Source organism: Oryctolagus cuniculus, chromosome 8 (assembly GCF_051225735.1).
Source record: "Oryctolagus cuniculus isolate XC-2025 breed Fujian yellow rabbit chromosome 8, ASM5122573v1, whole genome shotgun sequence".
Lineage (NCBI taxonomy): Eukaryota > Metazoa > Chordata > Mammalia > Lagomorpha > Leporidae > Oryctolagus > Oryctolagus cuniculus.
In genome coordinates this window covers 49,585,378-49,604,732 of record NC_142874.1, presented here as the reverse complement: position 1 = coordinate 49,604,732, position 19,355 = coordinate 49,585,378, and the positions used below count along the sequence as shown (strand labels likewise).

The window sequence follows — 19,355 nt, the reverse complement described above, 5'->3', positions numbered from 1 at the left end:
CCTTGTTCTATCAATTGACATATCCATTGATTGGTTGGAAAATTGTCAGAAAATATCCAAGTGATTGTCTGTCTTTCGGGGGTCAGACCTGGAACATACGTAAATATTATTATATACTTTTCAATCCACTGCATGTAAGGGTTTACTTGGGAAACTTCCGAAGAGTTCCAACTTTGTTAACAGGCTTGATCAAGTTCACGCAGTGGTCTCTGAAGGCAGCAAAGTCTTCAGATGGGCTCTTCCCCTCATCCTCCACGTGCATTTACCTTGACAGTGAATCATTTGAAAACTCGTTTTACATGAACTGTAGAAATACTTGTAAACATTTTTGGAAGGCTGAGATCTTTATTTTCAGCATACTTTTTAGGACTTGAAGCAGCAGATATAATTGACTCTATAGGTAGGAGGCCAAGAAAATTAGATTTAGCCTAAATTTTTGAGGTCACATTCTGGAGAATCAGAAGAAAGTCTGTGAAGAACTCTGAACTAAGAGTCTCCCTTCCTGGCCGGCGCCGTGGCTCACTAGGCTAATCCTCCGCCTAGCGGCACCAGCACACCGGGTTCTAGTCCCGGTCGGGGCACTGGATTCTGTCCCGGTTGCCCCTCTTCCAGGCCAGCTCTCTGCTGTGGCCAGGGAGTGCAGTGGAGGATGGCCCAAGTGCTTGGGCCCTGCACCCCATGGGAGACCTGGAGGAAGCACCTTGCTCCTGCCTTGGGTCAGCGCGGTGTGCCAGCTGCGGCGGCCATTGGAGGGTGAACCAACGGCAAAGGAATACCTTTCTCTCTGTCTCTCTCTCTCACTGTCCACTCTGCCTGTCAAAAAAAAAAAAAAAAAAAAAAAAAAAAAAAAAAAAAAAAAAAAAGAGTCTCCCTTCCCAAGTCACTGGCATTTCAGGCACATGGCAGAGCCGAGATGCTTGGCTGCTACCAGGGAGTAGTAGAAAAGTGGACTGACTCCATGGTCTTCCCCTGGCCCTGTCTCTGATTGATAGCACAGCGTGGAGTCTAGTCCTGGAGAGGAAGTATTCTCTGTATGAAGAGCAGGGCTTTTCTCATACTCAGGTACTTTCAGTGACCTCTTCCCAACAGAATGCTCGTCTGTCTCCGCGTATGGGAACTTCACAGCTCTGACGCACATTATGGGTTCTGCTAGTTTCCCCTTTTGAAGCCAGGTCCCTGGCAAGACTGTTTATTGTAAATTTTATGTTAAACATTTTATTGCGGTCTGTAAGAAAAAGCATATTTTCATTGTGGGCTTCTGATTATCTTTTTGTCATAGGAATTTCTTAACTCTCCAGCAAAGCCCCGTGACCAAGCAATGGCAAGAAAAACCACTCTGTCTTGGGACTGGCGGTTCCTGTAGAGGCTACTTTTCGGGTCACATCTTGGGATTCGGAGAAGATGAGTTAGGTACTGTGCAAGCTGTTCTCATTAAGTTCCATTCTTACTCCTGTCTCAAGAGGCTTTGTTCTGTCCTGAAGAATAAGTGTAATAATTTTATTTTACATTGATTAGAAATATAATCTACAGCAAAGATGTCCTAATGGAGGAATTACAGATAGTATGTATTCTTTCCCTGGGGGTCTTTATATCTTATTTCCATGCTAGATATAGCAAATGAATAAAACAGAAGAATAGCAGTCAGGAATAGAGAGAATTTTTGAATATTGAAGTGAATTTTTAAAATGATTATTGATATTTTTGATTATGCATCAGAGTATTATATTTTCATACTAAAACTCTTTCCACTTATCTATGTCTCTTGAAAGAAATAAAAAATTTGTTAGAAACTGAAACTCATCCTCTATTTCCTAATGTTTTTTTGCCCACTGAGGCATGAAATTTGTGCAAAATAATCTGAGTTATCGATCTTTTTCCCAATACAATAGAAATTATCTTCTCATTGAAGACCTATGCATTAACATATAATAATTCCGCAGCATGTTCAGCAAAATGTATGCAGCTTAATAAGCGAAGAGAAGTTGAAATTCACTTGTGATCAGAGTGAATATTTTACTCTGTACTATTTTAAATCACAGGGATAAATGTTGCTTTGACAGTGACTCCCTTTGAAGAACAAGCTTGAAACAAACCATGTCTACTATGCTCCTTAGCCTTGAGATGAATTTCTAGGACTATATACATATATATTCTTGTATATGTTTCCCATGAAAATCAGAATATTTTCTCTAAAAGCCCAGATTTGATTTTCTTACATGAAATTGAGAGTTCAACCAAATAGTTCCATGCCATTCCCTCATGTAAGTGACTCAGGCAAAACTCTGAAACACATAAAACACATTTCAATGCCCAGAATATGAGGGGTCTTGTAAAAGTCCATGGGAAATGTGTATTATGGAAAAACTACACACGGGTTTCAAATTTGCTGCAAATTTCATTTTCCATGAACTTTTGATGTCCCTTTGTATAACTGTTCAAAGAAGAAAGGTCTCATCTGTTCTTCTCCCAGCATTTCACCATGAATTTCCCATGGACATTCTCCTGCCCTTCTCAAAGGAAGCAGAGATGTAGCTTTTCTCCCCTACATCCTGTTAGGTAATTTAAATTTCGCTGGCAAATTCTGATTTTAAAAATAGCTAAAGTGTAGCAGAGTTCCAGGGGAATGTTCAGATGTTGTGCCTGCAGCATTCTGATATTCCCCGACCCTACTACAAATGACCCCTCATCAATCATCGTTCTTAACATCACCACCTCTGGAGAAGATATCCCAGATGCCTGTGTACGTGTAATAGTGTGCTGGAAACAGAACTGGAAAACAGAGCGTATATAATCTTGATTCTCCTAAAGCTACCTTCTTGGATATACTTCCTGATGAAAATAAACGCACTTTTGCTGAATGGCATTTTAATATGGCACTTTCTAGATTTAAGTGAAAACATGGAAGAAAATTAGTAAAATTTTGCACCTTTTGAAACAAAGTATTGAGAGTTTGGCATTTGTAATTTTTTTTTAAGTCATAAAATCAGGATGGATATATTATAAAGATTAAATGAGATTAAACTATATAAAGCAGTTGACAAATTCTAATTCTTTTGCTTATATTCTCCTGCTTTTTAACTTATTTTTTCTATAATGATGTTTTTAGTATAAACCTCTTTTTTAACTTCCTTTTCAGAAGTAGAAAAGTATTTGAGTGTGCTTTTGCGTGTGCTTAATGCATAATAATAAAATGGAATAGAGAAATAGAGACTAAATCAAGGACTGTTTCATAAATGAGAAACAAATATAAACTTTAAAACCTTATAAACATATAATCATAAATACAGTTTCTGATTCCCTAGTCGTGTGATTCATTCTATATGTTAAATTACATGGAAGCAGTGGTAGTAAACAAGGGTGAATCTTCTCTAAACAGTTGGCTCGTCTGCTGTATTTCATCTTCATGAACACAGCCTAGCACAGGAGTTTCGGGGTTATGCCTCTTTCTTTCACCCTCCCTCCCCTCTTCCTCTCTCTTTATCTCCCCTGAGTATTTATTTTAATAGATTTATATACATATATATATATGTTTATTTATTTGAAAGAGTAACAGAGACAGTTATCTTCCCTCTGTTACTTTACTCCCCAAATGCCCACAAGAGCCAGCACTGGAGCAGACCAAAGCCAGGAACCAGGAACTCTGTCCAGGTCTATCCATGGTGGCAGTAATTGAGGTACTTGGCCATCATGGCTACCTTCTAGGCACATTAGCAGGAAGCTAGACTGAAAGCAGAGGCAGGACTCAAACTAGGCATTCTGATATGGAATGCAGGCATCCTAAGCAGCAGCTTAACTCACTGCGCAACAACGTTTGCGCTCATTTCAATTTATTTTTAAAAGCTAAAGAAGAAAAATGAATACCCCCAATTTAATCTGGCCTGAAATTGTCAATTAATGGTATCAGTTTGGCAACCAAAATCTTGCAGTCTTGAGTTGAAATAAATCAAAAAACATCTGTCCACTCAACATTTATTTTAGAAAGGTTTGATGAGCACCTACTCAATGCCAAGCTGTGTTCCAGCTGGCTATAGAGCAGCAGCAAAAGAGACAGACATCTAAACTCATGTTACAAAATTTGTGTTGTAAAAGAAGAGGTCAATAAAAACAATTAAAAAAAATACCATATGTCAACTGGTAATAAGTGCTTGGAAGAAAACTCTTAACAGCAAAAAAAGACTTGGGTGTTGAGGAAAGTCTACCTTAAATATTGCAGTTAGAAAAGGTGATATTTAATCAGAAAGTTGAAGGAAAGGAATACGTGAACCCAATGGAGACCTACGAAAGGCAGGAGCCCGGGACTGGAGCCTGGGACTGGAATGTGCCTCTGTTGTCCAGTCCTGGAGGCCAGCAAGGATGGAGAGGAGTGGGCAAGGGAAGAGGTTGTGCATGAGGTCCCAGCAACAACAGGGGACCCATTGGGGTCAGGACTTGCTTTTGCTCTGAGAGATGAGGAGTCAGTGGAGGGTGTTGAGACGAGGGAGGATGATCGATCTTACATGATCTAACTCCTGTGAAAGGAATCGCTGTGCCTGGTATGTTGAGAACAGGCATGGAAGAACAAGAGGAGAAACAGGAGCTCAGTTAGGAGGCTGGTGCCATCCTCCTCCTCCTCCTCCTCCTCCTCCTCCTCCTCCTCCTCCTCCTCCTTCTCTTTCTCCTTCTTCAGGGAAAAGAGATAGAGACACAGCTCTTGTTTGGTGATTTCTTCTCCAAAAGCCCTCAATGACCTTAGACTGGGACCAAAGCATAAGGAAAGGGTGAAAGAAGTGATTGGGCTCAGGATGCCAGCAGTGTGCACCGTGAAGACGGATGTGTGAGACTGTCAGGATCTGAAGGCAGGAGACTCCCCCTGATTATGGACAGAAATAGAGACAGACAGAGTTAGAGGTGGAGGCAGAGGCAGAGGTACAGAGAGAGTTGAAAATATTTGAAGGGTACTTATAAGTTTGTGGAAAAAAAAAAAGAAACTTGTTTTGGCACAAGAAACTTGAAATGCATGCATAATTTTTTTCATAATATGCAGGTTCCCTGAACTTTTTGAAGACCCCTTATACCTTTTTTTTTTTTTTTTTTTTTTTTTTTTGCCAGGCAGAGTTAGACAGTGAGAGAGACAGAGAGAGAGTTATAGACAGTGAGAGAGAGAGACAGAGAGAAAGGTCTTCCTTCCGTTGGTTCACTCCCCTAATGGCCGCCATGGCCGGTGCTGCACCGATCCGAAGCCAGGAGCCAGATGCTTCCTCCAGGTCTCCCATGCGGGTGCAGGGCCCAAGCACTTGGGCCATCCTCCACTGCACTCCCAGGCCACAGCAGAGAGCTGGACTGGACGAGGGACAATTGGGACAGAATCCGGCTTCCTGACTGAGACTAGAACCCGGGGTGCCGGCACTGCAGGCGGAGGATTAGCTTAGTGAGCCGCGGCGCTGGCCCCCCTTATACCTTTTTATACCAAAATTAACTTATTTTTAGTCCCATTTTCCATGAACTTTTTGAACATATCTGCTAGGCAACTGGAAATAAGGTCTTGTGATGCTGTGAATTAACTTATTGTTCTTTCTCTCCTTAACAGGGGAAGTTTACATTTTATCAAGCAGTAAAAGTATGACCCAGACAAACAATGGAAAACTTTACAAAATTGTAGACCCCAAAAGGTAAGATTTGTTTTTATCCCTCTAAGTCAATTACTGGTCTTCTGCAAGGTCGTTCAGATCAGTGACGGAAGAGTTGCAATGAGCATTAGCCAGGAAGGAGCCTCCTGCCTTTCCCAGACGCCCAGGTCTGGGTGGAGTGGGGGCTCCACGGGAGCCCCGGAGCCAGACCTGAGCGCACACAGCCCTCCCCGCTCTTTCCCGGTCCTCGCACTGCGGTGTGGTCACTGTGGCATCCTGGTCCTCAGATGCAAGACACGGAGGGCCCCGCTATGTGACACAGTGGATTAGGCTCTGGGGCTGGAATAAACTCTCTTTAGTTTTGAGAAAACAAGAAACATACGGGCACGCGTTTCCAGCTCTTAGCACGATTTGTGTTCGGTGATCAGGGTGAGTTGTTTCGGCAGGTCCACACCTGAGTCTCATTCCTAGCCTATCTGAAAGCTCCTGGCTCTCCTAAAGACGGCTGCAACTAAACAAATGAAACCTGGGGAAGGGTTTTGTTCAGGGCTTCAGCAGAAGGAAGGTTTGAATGTTTTAATCCTCTAAAGAGTGTGCTGATCCCCAGCCCACTTCTTCCCATTCTCACATCACACTCGGCTTCCCGATCAGCTCCAATCATACGAATCGGTTGTTAATTTCATGAATGAAATCTGCACTATCAGAAGCTGCTAAAATTATATGTTGTCAGATAGACAGAGTCGTAAGTTTAGAAACAACTAACTAGAAGAAAACCTCAGTTTTCTCACAGATACAACGTTGTATTGTTGAACAGTCACAGCTGGGACGCTCTGGCCACACTGCTACAAATTTCAAATTCTTTCTACATTAACTTACTCAAATCTCACATCGCTTTCAAAAGAATAAACTCTAATAAGGAAGTTACCAACAGCATTGATTTAGTTCCATTTTTTTAAATGTTGTAAGTGATAAAGAGTGTCTATTTTTCTGAAAGTCTCTAACAAAATGATAATCCCACTCCCTTTTCTGCACCTCAGAACACCATTTCCTGAGGGAAATAGAGGTTGACATTGGTCTCTGCAGAATAAAAAGAAGATTAAGATTAATTCATTCTAGGTGGTCTCTTGGTGGTATCTACATTACTGCTGACGGCATTCCGTCTCTACCTAACTGCACATTTTCTGTCAAAAGAGAAGTGTCCAGCCTTCCACTTCAGGGATCTTATTTCCTGTTTGAGTGTGAAAATCCATGTCTTTCTTGAAAAAAAGCAAAGAAACGAACGAGGAGGAAAATCAGACACTTAGGAGGTTGTTCATGTTGGCAGTATTAAGAAGAAAAATCAAATTAATGCTAGTTCATAAAATAGCAGCATACTAATATTTCATAGATGTAGGGATTTCACTCAGATCTAATGCTATTAGTTTCAAAATAGTCATTGTTACCCCATTATGTTGTCAAAGTTGATAAGTGTTAGCCAACTTCCTGGTAGTGGTGTAATGAATTCTCTGTCCTCACAAAAAATCTTGCTCTCTTCAGCTGGATTGTTTAGTCTGTCGGTGAATGGAGGTGAATTTTACACCTTCAACCCATTATTAGTGTCTAATTACCAGGGTAGCCGTAAGGGACCCTGGCTTTGTGATCTTACGGCCTGCTCTAGTAGGGTGGTCTCCGAGTGACATACCTGAGGGCCTGACTTCTCATTATGGTGCCTGTTTCTGGTGAGTCATGTCATGTGTGGGGCCAAGGTTAAGATTTATGTTTGCTTTTCAGAAGGTGGGGGAAATAACAGAGTCCCAAAGACACTGTCCTTGTACACAGGCACAGGCATAAATTTCAAAATAAACTGACTATAAGAAAGCAAATGTTTTCATAAACATATGTTGGGAGCCTCATGCCGTTTCAATTTGGACACAAGCGTTTATTATTATAGTATTTCTCCCTAGATGAGTTGAAGTTCTGTATAAGCAGACACTTAAGTATGTGAACGGGATTATTTTGGGAACACGAGCTAATTAGCAGCATAGTAATGTTCAGGATGTCTGTGTCAGAGCAAAGCTGTTTTTCTAAAACTTCTAAGGCAGAATTTAAAGAAAGAACCTCATCAACTAGGAAAACAATATGTGGACATTTCTTATGATATCAAAAATCTCACTCAAATTAAACTCTTAGGTTAATTGTATTCTAGTGGAGAAGCTCCAAGACTTCTTGAAATAATGTTTTCAGAATAACTTTCAGACATCAATTGACTTGTGGCCCTGGAAGAGAAAAACACCAAATTATAAAATTTTTATATTCTATATTAAATGTCTTAGGAATTATATTCTTTCCATATGATTTGCATGTGTTTTTTTACCCTACACATACAAACACACAAACACACACACACACCCCACATAAAGAAGTTTAGAAACCATATGTAATATCTTTTAAGTTACTTTGACAAAACGGGTGAAGTTTTTTTTAGAGGGATTTTTTGTTGTTGTTTTTTAAAGATTTATTTATTTATTTGAAAGTCAGAGTTACACACAGAGAGAGAAGTGGGGGCAGAGAGAGAGTGTGTGGTCTTCCACCCACTGGTTCACTCCCCAATTGGCTGCAATGGCCAGAGCTGAGCCGATCTGAAGCCAGGAGTCAGGAGCTTCCTCTGGGTCTCCCTTGTGGGTGCAGGGGCCCAAGCACTTGGACCATCTTCCACTGTTTTTCCAGGCCATAGCAGAGAGCTGGATAGGAAGTGGAGCAGCCAGGTCTCAAACCAGCACCCATATGGGATGCCGGGACTGCAGGCAGCTGCTTTACCCGCTACGCCACAGCTCTGGCCCTGGTTGAAGTTTCAATATCACCCCTCAGTCCATAAGGATAACTTGTGAATGACAAGACTATTTATATAAGTTTCACATCTTTTGCAGTAGAGAACCTGTTTTTATAAAAAAAAAATCATATGTCATTATTTATAATAAAACAATCAAAAATAGTACAATCAAATTTCCCTAAGATTTTATCCAGAGCCCAGGAGTTATGAAAGGAAAATAAAACTTCTCTAGAGGCAATGAGTTTTGCCTTCCTATTTGGACACACTGACCTCACTTGAGGAATATCCTCAGGGAAGAAGCAGTCCCAGTGGCTTGGCCAGGTCTCTGGGCTCATGTCCTGGGTTCCGTGTGTCCTGGCCTGGGGACCTCTTGTGCCAGCAATTCTGAAGAATACACTGAGCTCAAGATCTGGCCTATCATTTTAGTTGCAATTAGTAATGCCCTTAGCATGCAGTCAGGAGCAGGAAGGGGTCTCTCCTGGCAGGACTCGGTTGGTGTGGTCTCTGTGTCTTCTTCAGTGTGGGAGCCTATAAACATGATTTCACCATCCTGTGTCCCTGGGCCCATTTTCAAAGAGCTGACATGATCATTCGGCTCCTGCCTCATTGCTATGGAGGGCTGGGAGGGTAATTAACTAATTTTCAAACGTATTAAATTCTTTACACATTCCATGCATTCCGGAGTTATATTCAGGTGATCTCTTAACTTCTGTGGTTCTGCTAGCTCTGGGAGGCATGGAGAACTTTTTTATACCTGGTTTTCATATGTCTAAGCCAGGCCTTCAGTACTTGCTGTTTAGAAAATCTTTTCAGAATTAAATAAATGCTCCAGGCTGCAGGGAAGCAGGGAAGGGAAGCAAGAATTCTGGCAGAGTTGTGTAATTTCCAAGCTTTATTTTTATACAACACAAATTTGTTCACATCACTGACAAAAGATTCTTTAATTTTTTTTTGTTTCAAATGAACTTTTACAAAAAATTGAAATGTTTCCAGGAATTTGTAAAACAAAATTATTCTGACCCATGTTGATTTGCTTACAATGTACCCATTCTTACCATGCTCTAGCATATATTGCTTATCATTACCCAATCAAGTCACACACACACCATTCCCTCAAGAGGTCTATAAATTAACAATGTGAATTCCAGGCTGAGAGGCCATTTGACAGAAATGTTGTATCGCAAACGCCTCTGTAACCAATGTCAAAAAACTGCCCCTCGTGCCTCCTCCCTACGCCTCCCACCCACAGCCCCACTTACTGCCCTTTGTTTATTTTTTCTTAATATCTTCATCCCATTCCTTGTTGCCCGAGATTCTAAAGGGTGCTTTTTTTTTTTTTTTTTCTTCAGAAAAAGTCACTTCAGGAAGGGAAATCGGTTCTGTTTATCCTTTGCATATGTCTCAGGGAGCAGGCAGGCGGTTCTGCCACCCTAAAGAAAGTCATACATAATAGAGCAGCTTTCGTCCAATAAGCCAGTCTAGTCCCAACTCATCAGTCAAAGTTTTATGCAAGTGGCCCCCCTAAGTTGATAAATTCCCACAGAGCCTGTTGACCCAGCTGCCAAGTCTTCTTGCAGCAGGTGGTGTTTTCGTGGCCACCCTGACAGTAATACAAACTGTTTAGCAGCTCCATTGACCTTTCCGCTATTAACAGGGATACAGGCTCCGCGAGGGACTAGTTTTCAAACATGACAGAATTTCTTAACACTAGAGGTCATGAACAAGTATATGCCCTATAAAAATCCATTCAGCGTGGTGGATTTGAAGTCTAAAAGACAAGGAAACCTTTTCCACATTTTTGCTATTACTATTATTCTACATATACAAGGACACACACTGATCCGCCCACTTGCATTTTCTTCTTAATATACTGTATCTCTTGTTGTCATGACAAGACCTTGTAACTAGCAAATCCTTCCTAAGCTGCTGTATAATGTGAAATTTTTAAGATATACTACAAAAGAATTTGGCAAGATGGAAGTGCAACTGTCTAAGAAATGAGTGAGCATGCATAGGTAACATATGGGAGTAGTCTAAGTGTAAGTAGAATATCATTCATGCTACAGCAAGATTTGCATGTATGGAGGCACACGTGAATGTACTCACATTACATATGTTACATAGATTCATTTCAAAAAAAGGAAATATTACACTAATGCTTTATGAAAAAAAATTTGTTATTTTGTAAAACTCATATATAAATATTAAGAATTACTCATGTGTGTCTTGTGGCTTCAGATACTCTTTTGCTTTTATTCACAATGCTGACAGAATTTGTGTTTATAAACTGTAAAAATAATTCTAGTTCTCCCAACTTTAAATCTTTCACAAATGATTTTTGCACAGCCTTCCAAGTGAATCTAAACTCTTCAATATTTTCCCAAGCTTTATTAAGGAGTAAGTGAGAGATAAGAAGTGTATATATTTATAGTATACAGTAACTCCCCTTTATCCACAGGGAATACAGTTCAGGACTCCAGTGGACACCTGGAACTTTCAAGAATATCAAGTGCTATGCATACTGTTTTTTCTATTCATATAGACTCTGACAAAGCTTAATTGGTACATTAGGCACATTAAAAGATTAAAAACATTAAAATAATACAAGTAAAACAGTATACTATTTATTATAAAATATATAGTACTTATTTAACATGAATTTTTGTTTCTGGATTTTTTCATTTAATATTTTTGGACTATAATTGACCCCAGGTTAACTTAAACCATGGATAACAATGGGGGAGGGGCGTGCAGTATCACAAGATGCTTTGATACTGTATATAAGTGGAATGATTACATCAAGCTAATTAATATATTCATCACCTCACCCATTTATCTTGTTTTTATGCTGAGAACATAGACAGGTATATGTCTTCTTATATAAGTAACTTATCACCTGGTGATGTGGCATAAGGCCAGAGCATTCAGGAATTTTCCATTTTTTGCTAATTGTAGTTGTCCTTAACCTTTCCATTTTTAATGTTGGAATATCTACAAATGACATTCATTTAAAAAGATATAAAATGGGCACTATGAATAACGAAGATTGTATTCTTCAAGATGAGGCTCATTTACTAAGAGTCAAAAACTTTTTAAAGAATTTTCTTTTTTTTTTTTTTTTTTGAAGATTTATTTATTTATCTGAAAGTCAGAGTTACACAGAGAGAGGAGACGCAGAGAGAGGGAGAGAGGCCTTCCATCCGATGGTTCACTCCCCAGATGGCCACAACGGCCGGGGCTGTGCCAAGCAGAAGCCAGGAGCCAGGAGCTTCTGCCAGGTCTCCCACATGGGTGCAGGGGCCCAAGGACTTGGGCCATCTTCTTCTGTTTTCCCAGGCCATAGCAGAGAGCTGGACAGGAAGTGGAGCAGCCGGGTCTTGAACCAGCGCCCACATGGGATGCTGGTGCTTCAGGCCAGGGCGTTAACCCACTGCACCACAGTGCCAGCCCCAAGAATTTTCTTTTTAATTATCAAATCTATCCTCACACACACACCCTTATCTCTGGGACAGTGTTTGGAGTCTGATATTATCTGAATATCTTACATTTTTATTATAAAGTAGAGTACCAACAGACACTGCAGTACCTAAGATCCAGCAGGTTTAACGTTGCATACAATGTCTACAGTAGTTATGCAGATTTGTGAAAAGATGTTTACAGAGGAAGAGGTAGCCTATAAAGAAAAAGGTATTTCTTAGCATCATCGTGTCACTAATTCATTTAAGCATTTGTTCCTTAAATGACTTATATCTGTCAACATTAGCAAGAAACCAACTAGTATAACATCAAAAATTGGGAGTTTGTCACTCAAACACTCTTCAAAAGGAATTTAAACTTACATTTTTGTGTGTTGTGATAGCACAGAAACTTGTTTTGAGTTTTACATCTCCATTAGAGCAACTGGTGATATTCAAAATTTCTACCTTCATATGATATGAAATTAAAACAATGAGAGACCTGTTGCTTTGTAAGTGGGAAAAATGAGATAAGAGTTTATTTTTTCAGTGATTTCTTAAAGGAAAATATTGCATTCTTTAAGTCTTTTGAATTGAATGCCTTTCAAAGTGTTCTTTACTTGATTTGTTAATATTAGCTGCAACTATTGTGACTTTTGCCAATAAAAATGGATAATTCAAAAAAGATTCACCAGCTATACTAGTTATAGGAGTATTATAATGCTGTCTTTCCCAGTTACAGACATTTGTTATTTAGTGTCTAACATTTTTATCAAGTATGGCTAGTAAATTAAATGCCTAAGTTAAAAGGTTGATTTTGGGCCGGCGCCGCGGTTCACTAGGCTAATCCTCCGCCTAGCGGCGCCGGCACACCGGGTTCTAGTCCCGATTGGGGCGCCGGATTCTGTCCCGGTTGCCCCTCTTCCAGGCCAGCCCTCTGCTGTGGCCAGGGAGTGCAGTGGAGGATGGCCCAAGTGCTTGGGCCCTGCACCCCATGGGAGACCAGGAAAAGCACCTGGCTCCTGGCTCCTGCCATCGGATCAGTGCGGTGCGCCGGCCGCGGCGGCCATTGGAGGGTGAACCAACGGCAAAGGAAGACCTTTCTCTCTGTCTCTCTCTCTCACTGTCCACTCTGCCTGTCAAAAATTAAAAAAAAAAAAAAAAAAAGGTTGATTTTGGACCTTAAATTCTATCTCTACATTAGAAAGCAATGCCATTGGCTTTTTTACCGTATCCTCTAGAAACAAGCTAGAACATTGGTTTCATTTATCCCAAATTAGAATTCTAGAAGTATCCAGCACGATATAAGAAGTTTTAACTGTGAAATGTAATGTACATAAATTCAGAGCTTTTCTTCAATTTGTTTGCTTGCCTTTTATTCCAATATCAAGGTTACCCAGGAATATATAAATTTCTTTTCAGCATACATATGATGTAATGCCAAAGACAGTATTCCTTAATAAATAGCTGAAAGCAGTAACTCTTAAAATATTCAGTTTCTTGGCAAATAGCCCTTGGAAAGTACTGTTCGGAAAGCTGTACTGCCATCTCTATTGCCAGAAAATCCCAGTGAGTTCAGTATTGGACAGTTCCACAGGAGCACATTCGATTTGCAGTGTCCTTCCACCTGGAATGTGATTGCATTATAAATGTACAAGATTCCTCACAACCAAATGGAATCTGTGTAACGGATTATTGTTTTAAAAGCTGCCACAAAACGATTGTGTGTCGTCAGCAAACATGCTGTAAATCCATCAGAAGCCAGAATCCCATTCCTCACGAGGAAACTGAAATGGAAAAGACAAATGTTGACATGAGCAGGAGAAATTCAGCGAACAGCCACACTAAAGACAATTACGCGGGGCCGGGGGGAGTCACTTTGTGTACTGAACATGGAGTAGGGTACTAGAATGAGTATTGAAGAAATGGTGCAGTAGCTAATTTTCTAATTGCTATGCCTCTGCTTCAGGCTGCACAGATGGGAAACAGTGAACTCTATCCCACCATGGGAAATTTCCCACTTCCTTACCCGCTTTAACCTAAACGTACTGGAGGCTCCGTCCTAGTGCAGAGATGTATCCTATCCTTGGAAGGTTTGAATGCACTAATCACTGGCTGCAGTCATTTCTCGGCTGGGATGCGGCCCTAATTTAGAACAGTACCAGCCCAGCTTGAATATGCGTGTGAGTCAGCTGCCAAACATGTTAAAGGTCGGGTTCGAATTCAGCAGGCTTGGAGGAGGGCCTGAGAGTCTGCAATTCTAATAAACTGCCTGTCATGCCAGTGCTGTTGGTTGGTTGGGGGCCATATTGTGAGCAACGAGGATTTAGACTTACCAGTTTTTCCTAACTCATGAGAATGGGAAAATGCACACAGGAAAAAATAGTTTTGTAAATGCTATAATCATAAGGCAACACTTTCCCATGCATCCCAATGTGTCTATAGTTAAAGGGATAAGACAGTTCTTCATCCCCTGCCCCTTAAGGAGATTGCTCTCTAAGAGATGCTATAGAATTGTAACATTTTTGAAACCTCCAATGGGTGAGGATTTTATAAATAAGTATTACACATGATTTATCTTATTTTATAATAAAATGAATTTAAAATCTGGATACCTAATAAAAATTTCGGATTGAGCTCCCTGTCTTTCTGTAAGAGACAAAATTGATTCTACAGTGCTCACTGTGAAGGGCAGGCCTGCTCAGACAGAATTTATCCCTGTGTTTCCACACAAATTCACAGAGTACTTCTCCTGTATTGATTTATTTTTTCATGTATTAAATTAAATATCTTTAAATGAAAACCATCCACAATCCCCTTACCCAGAGACATTTGGTGTTGGCCACAGCTATTCACAGAGAGTCATCATGTATGGTGTGTGTTATAAATTACTTATTCTTCTCAACTACTCCCTTTAGTTCAAGAAAGTATTCAAACCTTTACACTATTTCACAAAGCCAGCCAACGTAGGCTCCTAAAAAAAAGTCTTAAATTTCTAAAAAGAATGCTTTATACATTGAAGAATGTTGTGCAATTTTCTGTACTAGTCCCTTAGTGTTTTTATTGTTTGTCATGTGTGAAGGGATTAGGAAATATGTTTTTCTGATTTAAATTAAGTTTGAGGGCTATGGGGATAGCTGTCAGCAAATGGGCTCAGTATATTCTTTATTATAAGCCTAACCATCCTCTTGGGTACGTTTTCTATTTTGAAAGCTAATTCTGACTTCATTCAGTGCAACCAAGGGTCCAAAAGTTTACAAAGTAACTATTGGAAAGAAGAACAAGAATATGTAAATTATTTTTATTAGACCATACGTTAAAACATCTGCTTCCCCAATCCAATAAAAATATGAAAATGTGTTAATCTATCACAGATATATACTCTAGATTTTTATTTAGAGTCCATCTAGGTATATATATATATGTAGTATTTATATTATACAAGATGGGCTCCTACAAATGAAAATAATAATTAATTTCAATTGAACTATTTCATTACTCTCTTTCTTTTCTCTTCATCCCATATGAAGAGATCCGATTCTTTTCAGCATAAGGACAATGCCACCGTAATAAAGTATGAGTGGAAGGCAATGGTTGGAATCACCAAAAATCTAAGTCAGATAAATTTTAATAAGTTGGCTTAATTGCCATCTGGAGGAGAAACTCATTCTTATGTCATGCTTATTTTGACGTCTTAGCCCTTTGTTTATTTACTATGATTATAGTTAGCTCAGAAATGCAAAATTTACAATGAACTGTGCCTATTTTGAGGTAATTTAAGCAATAGAAATGTAGCAAGTATTTTCAGTTTTATGTTTATGATGTAAAATTATAGCAATTAGATGTTAATGATCTCCTTCCCCTAAATATACTCCATATACTCCATATATCATCACTCAGTCACATAGAAAATAAACATCCTTTGAAAATGTCATACGCTCATTAATTTCACTAATTCAGCAAATTTTTACTAAGCATCTTCCATGTGTTGCACACTCTCTTAGGTCCTGGGGAGACACTAAAGAAGACAGGGAACATTTGTCTTCATGGAGTTTATATTTCAGAAAGCATATTTTTGAAAACTAAAGATGTACATTCAATTCAATTTAATAAGCACTTACTACTTATACAATATTTTTCTAGCTCCCATGGATATCAGAAGATAAAATATTTCCATGACTTAAATGTCATCTGTCTATAACATCCCTCAATTCTAAACTAATTGCTTTCTCATCTCTATCCCTATGATAGTTCCTGTGTACCTGTTTCATAGCAGGTATCAGGACATTATACTGTTTTGTGTGCATATCTATCTTTTCTTTGGTGGGCTCCATGCAGATCTGCACCCTGTTTTATCTTTTATGCCAGTGAAGAGCACATATCTGCCCAAATATACAAGTGAACCTGAAGTCTGATTAGGTAGCTTCTGCCCACTGCAAGCTTTCATTTCAGAGAAAAGAAAAAGAAGGCAGAGTAACCCATGCTTGGAGGAACAAAGTCCTGTAAGAGATAGGCATTGCTTCAAGGTTAAGGGAACCTTCACAGGATAACAGTTTAAAAGACAAGGTGAGGACTTATTTAATGTGCTAAGTGAGGAATGCTAATTATCAACTTTGTAGAAAAAAAATAAATTTCCCAGGTATTTAAATTATAAAACTTGAGGGAATCACAAGGTCTGTCTATTACAGCCATACAGAAGAAGCAGCTAAACAAACTCAAGCATGAAATGACTTCTTTTTAAAAGATTCCACTGCTCAATCATAAACTATCTTACGGTCTAATTTGTGTGCCCATCTTGCATTGCCTATAACATTATGTATTTTTCACATACTGTATTTCTGAGTCTCTTCTTGAATGAGTCAGAAGAGAGTAGACAAGTGATTATGTACAAAGATTAGATATGCAGAATTCTACAATTTCAGTACCAATAAAATTGGAACAGTTCCTGTTTACTGAATGCCATGGGCTGGAACTCCGAAAAACTTCATAGCTACTGAGAAACCACTCTTCTGGTGTCAAAAATGCCACCATCATCTCACAGACAAGAGAATTTTATATGAGAAATAGAGCAGACTTGTGATAAAGAAGACAAAGGCAAGGCCCTTCATTTTCTTGGCAAAAGCACTCGACAGTCTCTCTACCTCATCCCATCCCCCTCACTCCCAGGAAAACTGCTCTGGGGAACACATGGAAACTATTTGTTCATGTTTTCTCAATGGAAATATGTTCAGTCCATGGAATGCCTGAAGGACAGACCTTTCACATAAATCGACCATTTCCAGATTTAAATAAGAGGTTGAATGGATTTAAGGGAGTTTTCTGAATTGCCAAACACAGTGCTTTCAACAAAGATTCAGACTTCTATTGAAGAAAGGAGCTAAAGAAGTCACTATGCATTTTTTGTATTTTGGTTTTTAATCTATATGGTTTTGAGTTATTATAGAAACCCCCTGAGGCCAGGCCTCAAATTGCTACCACTGTTATATTGCCACAGGCACACAGCAAGGTAACCTATCTCAAGAAAATCCAGTCTACAGGGCTTGGTTCTTGGTCTCAGAAAGCTCTATCATTTGCCCCTTGTGGTGATTTTGACCCATAATGATCACCTTCTTTGTTACGGCACTTAAGGAGCCCAACTGCTTTGCCTTCCAAGTACTGGTGCCTTGAGTGGTGATGAACACATTTGTTTACATTCCTGAATTGAAAAGAGCCTTCTCACCACATTATGGTGCAGGTTCCAGTGACTGACAGGAAAATGGCACTGCACTTTTCCCAAAGATTAGGTAAGGCGCTCTTGTGACCATGATTCCAGCCTGACCCAGCGGGAACAATAGTTTATTTCAAAATCATTAAGAGCCATATAAACTCATCTGAAGGTATCTTTACTTCCTCCATAATTGACGGCCACAGCAGAGCACCTAGAACAAAATCTGTGACCTTTTACGTTGCAAATAAGGTATTTCTGTTGGCTACTGTTAACTTTGTTTTTCCCCATAGCAGGGCCAGATGAAATTATAATACATCAATATACATACATATGTGTACACACATGCTATCCAGATCCTTCTTTTCATAAAAGCTTATACTTTGAATGGTCTGTACACAACATATATTATGCTGGCCTTTCAAGACAAGGCTATCTGAAAAAAATGATATTAAAAGAAATGTAAGATTAAAATGGAAATTGATTCCCAAGCCTTTCAGGCTACAAGTATTCATTTTGACAAATACCTTCTGTCCCAATATGATATTAAGAAGAGAATCCATCCCATATCCTAAACCCATGAAGTATATCTAGACTTTACTGTTTAAATTGCAGCTCCTGGAAATACTCAGCTTCCACACGTATAGTCTCAGTGTAATTCAACCTCCGTTTTTCATCAGTAAATTGTGATCATGATCAAGTTTCTTAGAATATTGATGTGTTCACTCGGGTTCAAGACTGGTTAGTGTGGATGTACTTTCTAGTCTTAGAAAGCTGTCAATCTGATTGAGTCACTTAAGAGGAAGGTCTCTTTAGAAAGCAAGAGCTAAGGGGCCGGTGCTGTGGCATAGCAGGCAAAGCCACTGCCTGAAGTGCCTGCATCCCAAATGGGCACCAGTTCAAGTCCTGGCTGCTCCACTTCTGATCCAGCTCTCTGCTATGACTTGGGAAAACAGTAGAAGATGGTCCAAGGCCTTGGGCCTCTGCACCCATGTGGGAGACCCGGAAGAAGCTCCTGGCTCCTGGCTTCAGATGGGCCCAGCTTCAGTAGTTGTGGTCAACTGGGGAATGAACCAGTGGATGGAAGACCTCTCTCTTTTCTGCCTCTCCTTCTCTCTCTGTGTAACTCTGACTTTCAAATAAATAAATCAATCTTTAAAAAAATGAAAAGAAAGCAACAGATAAGCTACAAGATCACTAGATAAGCTTCCAGTATTGATTTTCGACCAAAACGTATTTTCTGCTGTTGTCTTTCCATGCAGACCTTTGATGCCCGAGGAATGCAGGGCCACAGTGCAGCCTGCACAGACGCTGGCTTCCGAGTGCTCCCGGCTCTGTCGGAATGGCTACTGCACCCCCACAGGCAGATGCTGTTGCAGTCCAGGCTGGGAAGGGGACTTCTGCAGAACCGGTTAGTATACCTTTGTCTCTAGGAAAGACTGGGGCTGGAACAGTCCGCAGGTACTCGAGAACTCAAACATCAGCCATTTCTTCTAGAATTGTATAGTGTTGAAAAATAGTTTGCCATCTATAATAATAGTCACACTCTTCTGTTTCTGAACTTAGAAATGAACCCTCTTCCATTTCCTAAGTGGAAACTAGGCACTCACGTAAGTTCATCCTTAGCATAAAAGACTTTTAAATGACTGAGTCCTTTCATAAGGCAGAAAAATGAAAACAGCACTGCCGGGTCATCTCTGCTGGGCTCTCCGTCCTGGCTTCTGAGATTTCACACTAGCCAGTGACTGAGTGTTTGCAAGGCCGTCTCCAAGTGCCAGCAT

The 19,355-nt window shown here is 39.9% G+C and overlaps 1 protein-coding gene across 5 annotated transcripts in view; it reads left to right on the top strand.

Annotated features, from left to right (window-relative positions):
- HHIP (hedgehog interacting protein) overlaps window positions 1-19,355 on the top strand; it is a 103,352-nt gene that overhangs the window by 75,066 nt on the left and 8,931 nt on the right. For all 5 annotated transcript variants that reach the window (XM_008267399.5, XM_008267400.5, XM_008267401.5 and 2 more), the window contains exons 10-12: window positions 1,280-1,410; window positions 5,567-5,648; window positions 18,837-18,985. In XM_008267399.5, the coding sequence (XP_008265621.1) occupies window positions 1,280-1,410; window positions 5,567-5,648; window positions 18,837-18,985 (362 nt within the window). The remainder of the gene's footprint in view (window positions 1-1,279; window positions 1,411-5,566; window positions 5,649-18,836; window positions 18,986-19,355) is intronic.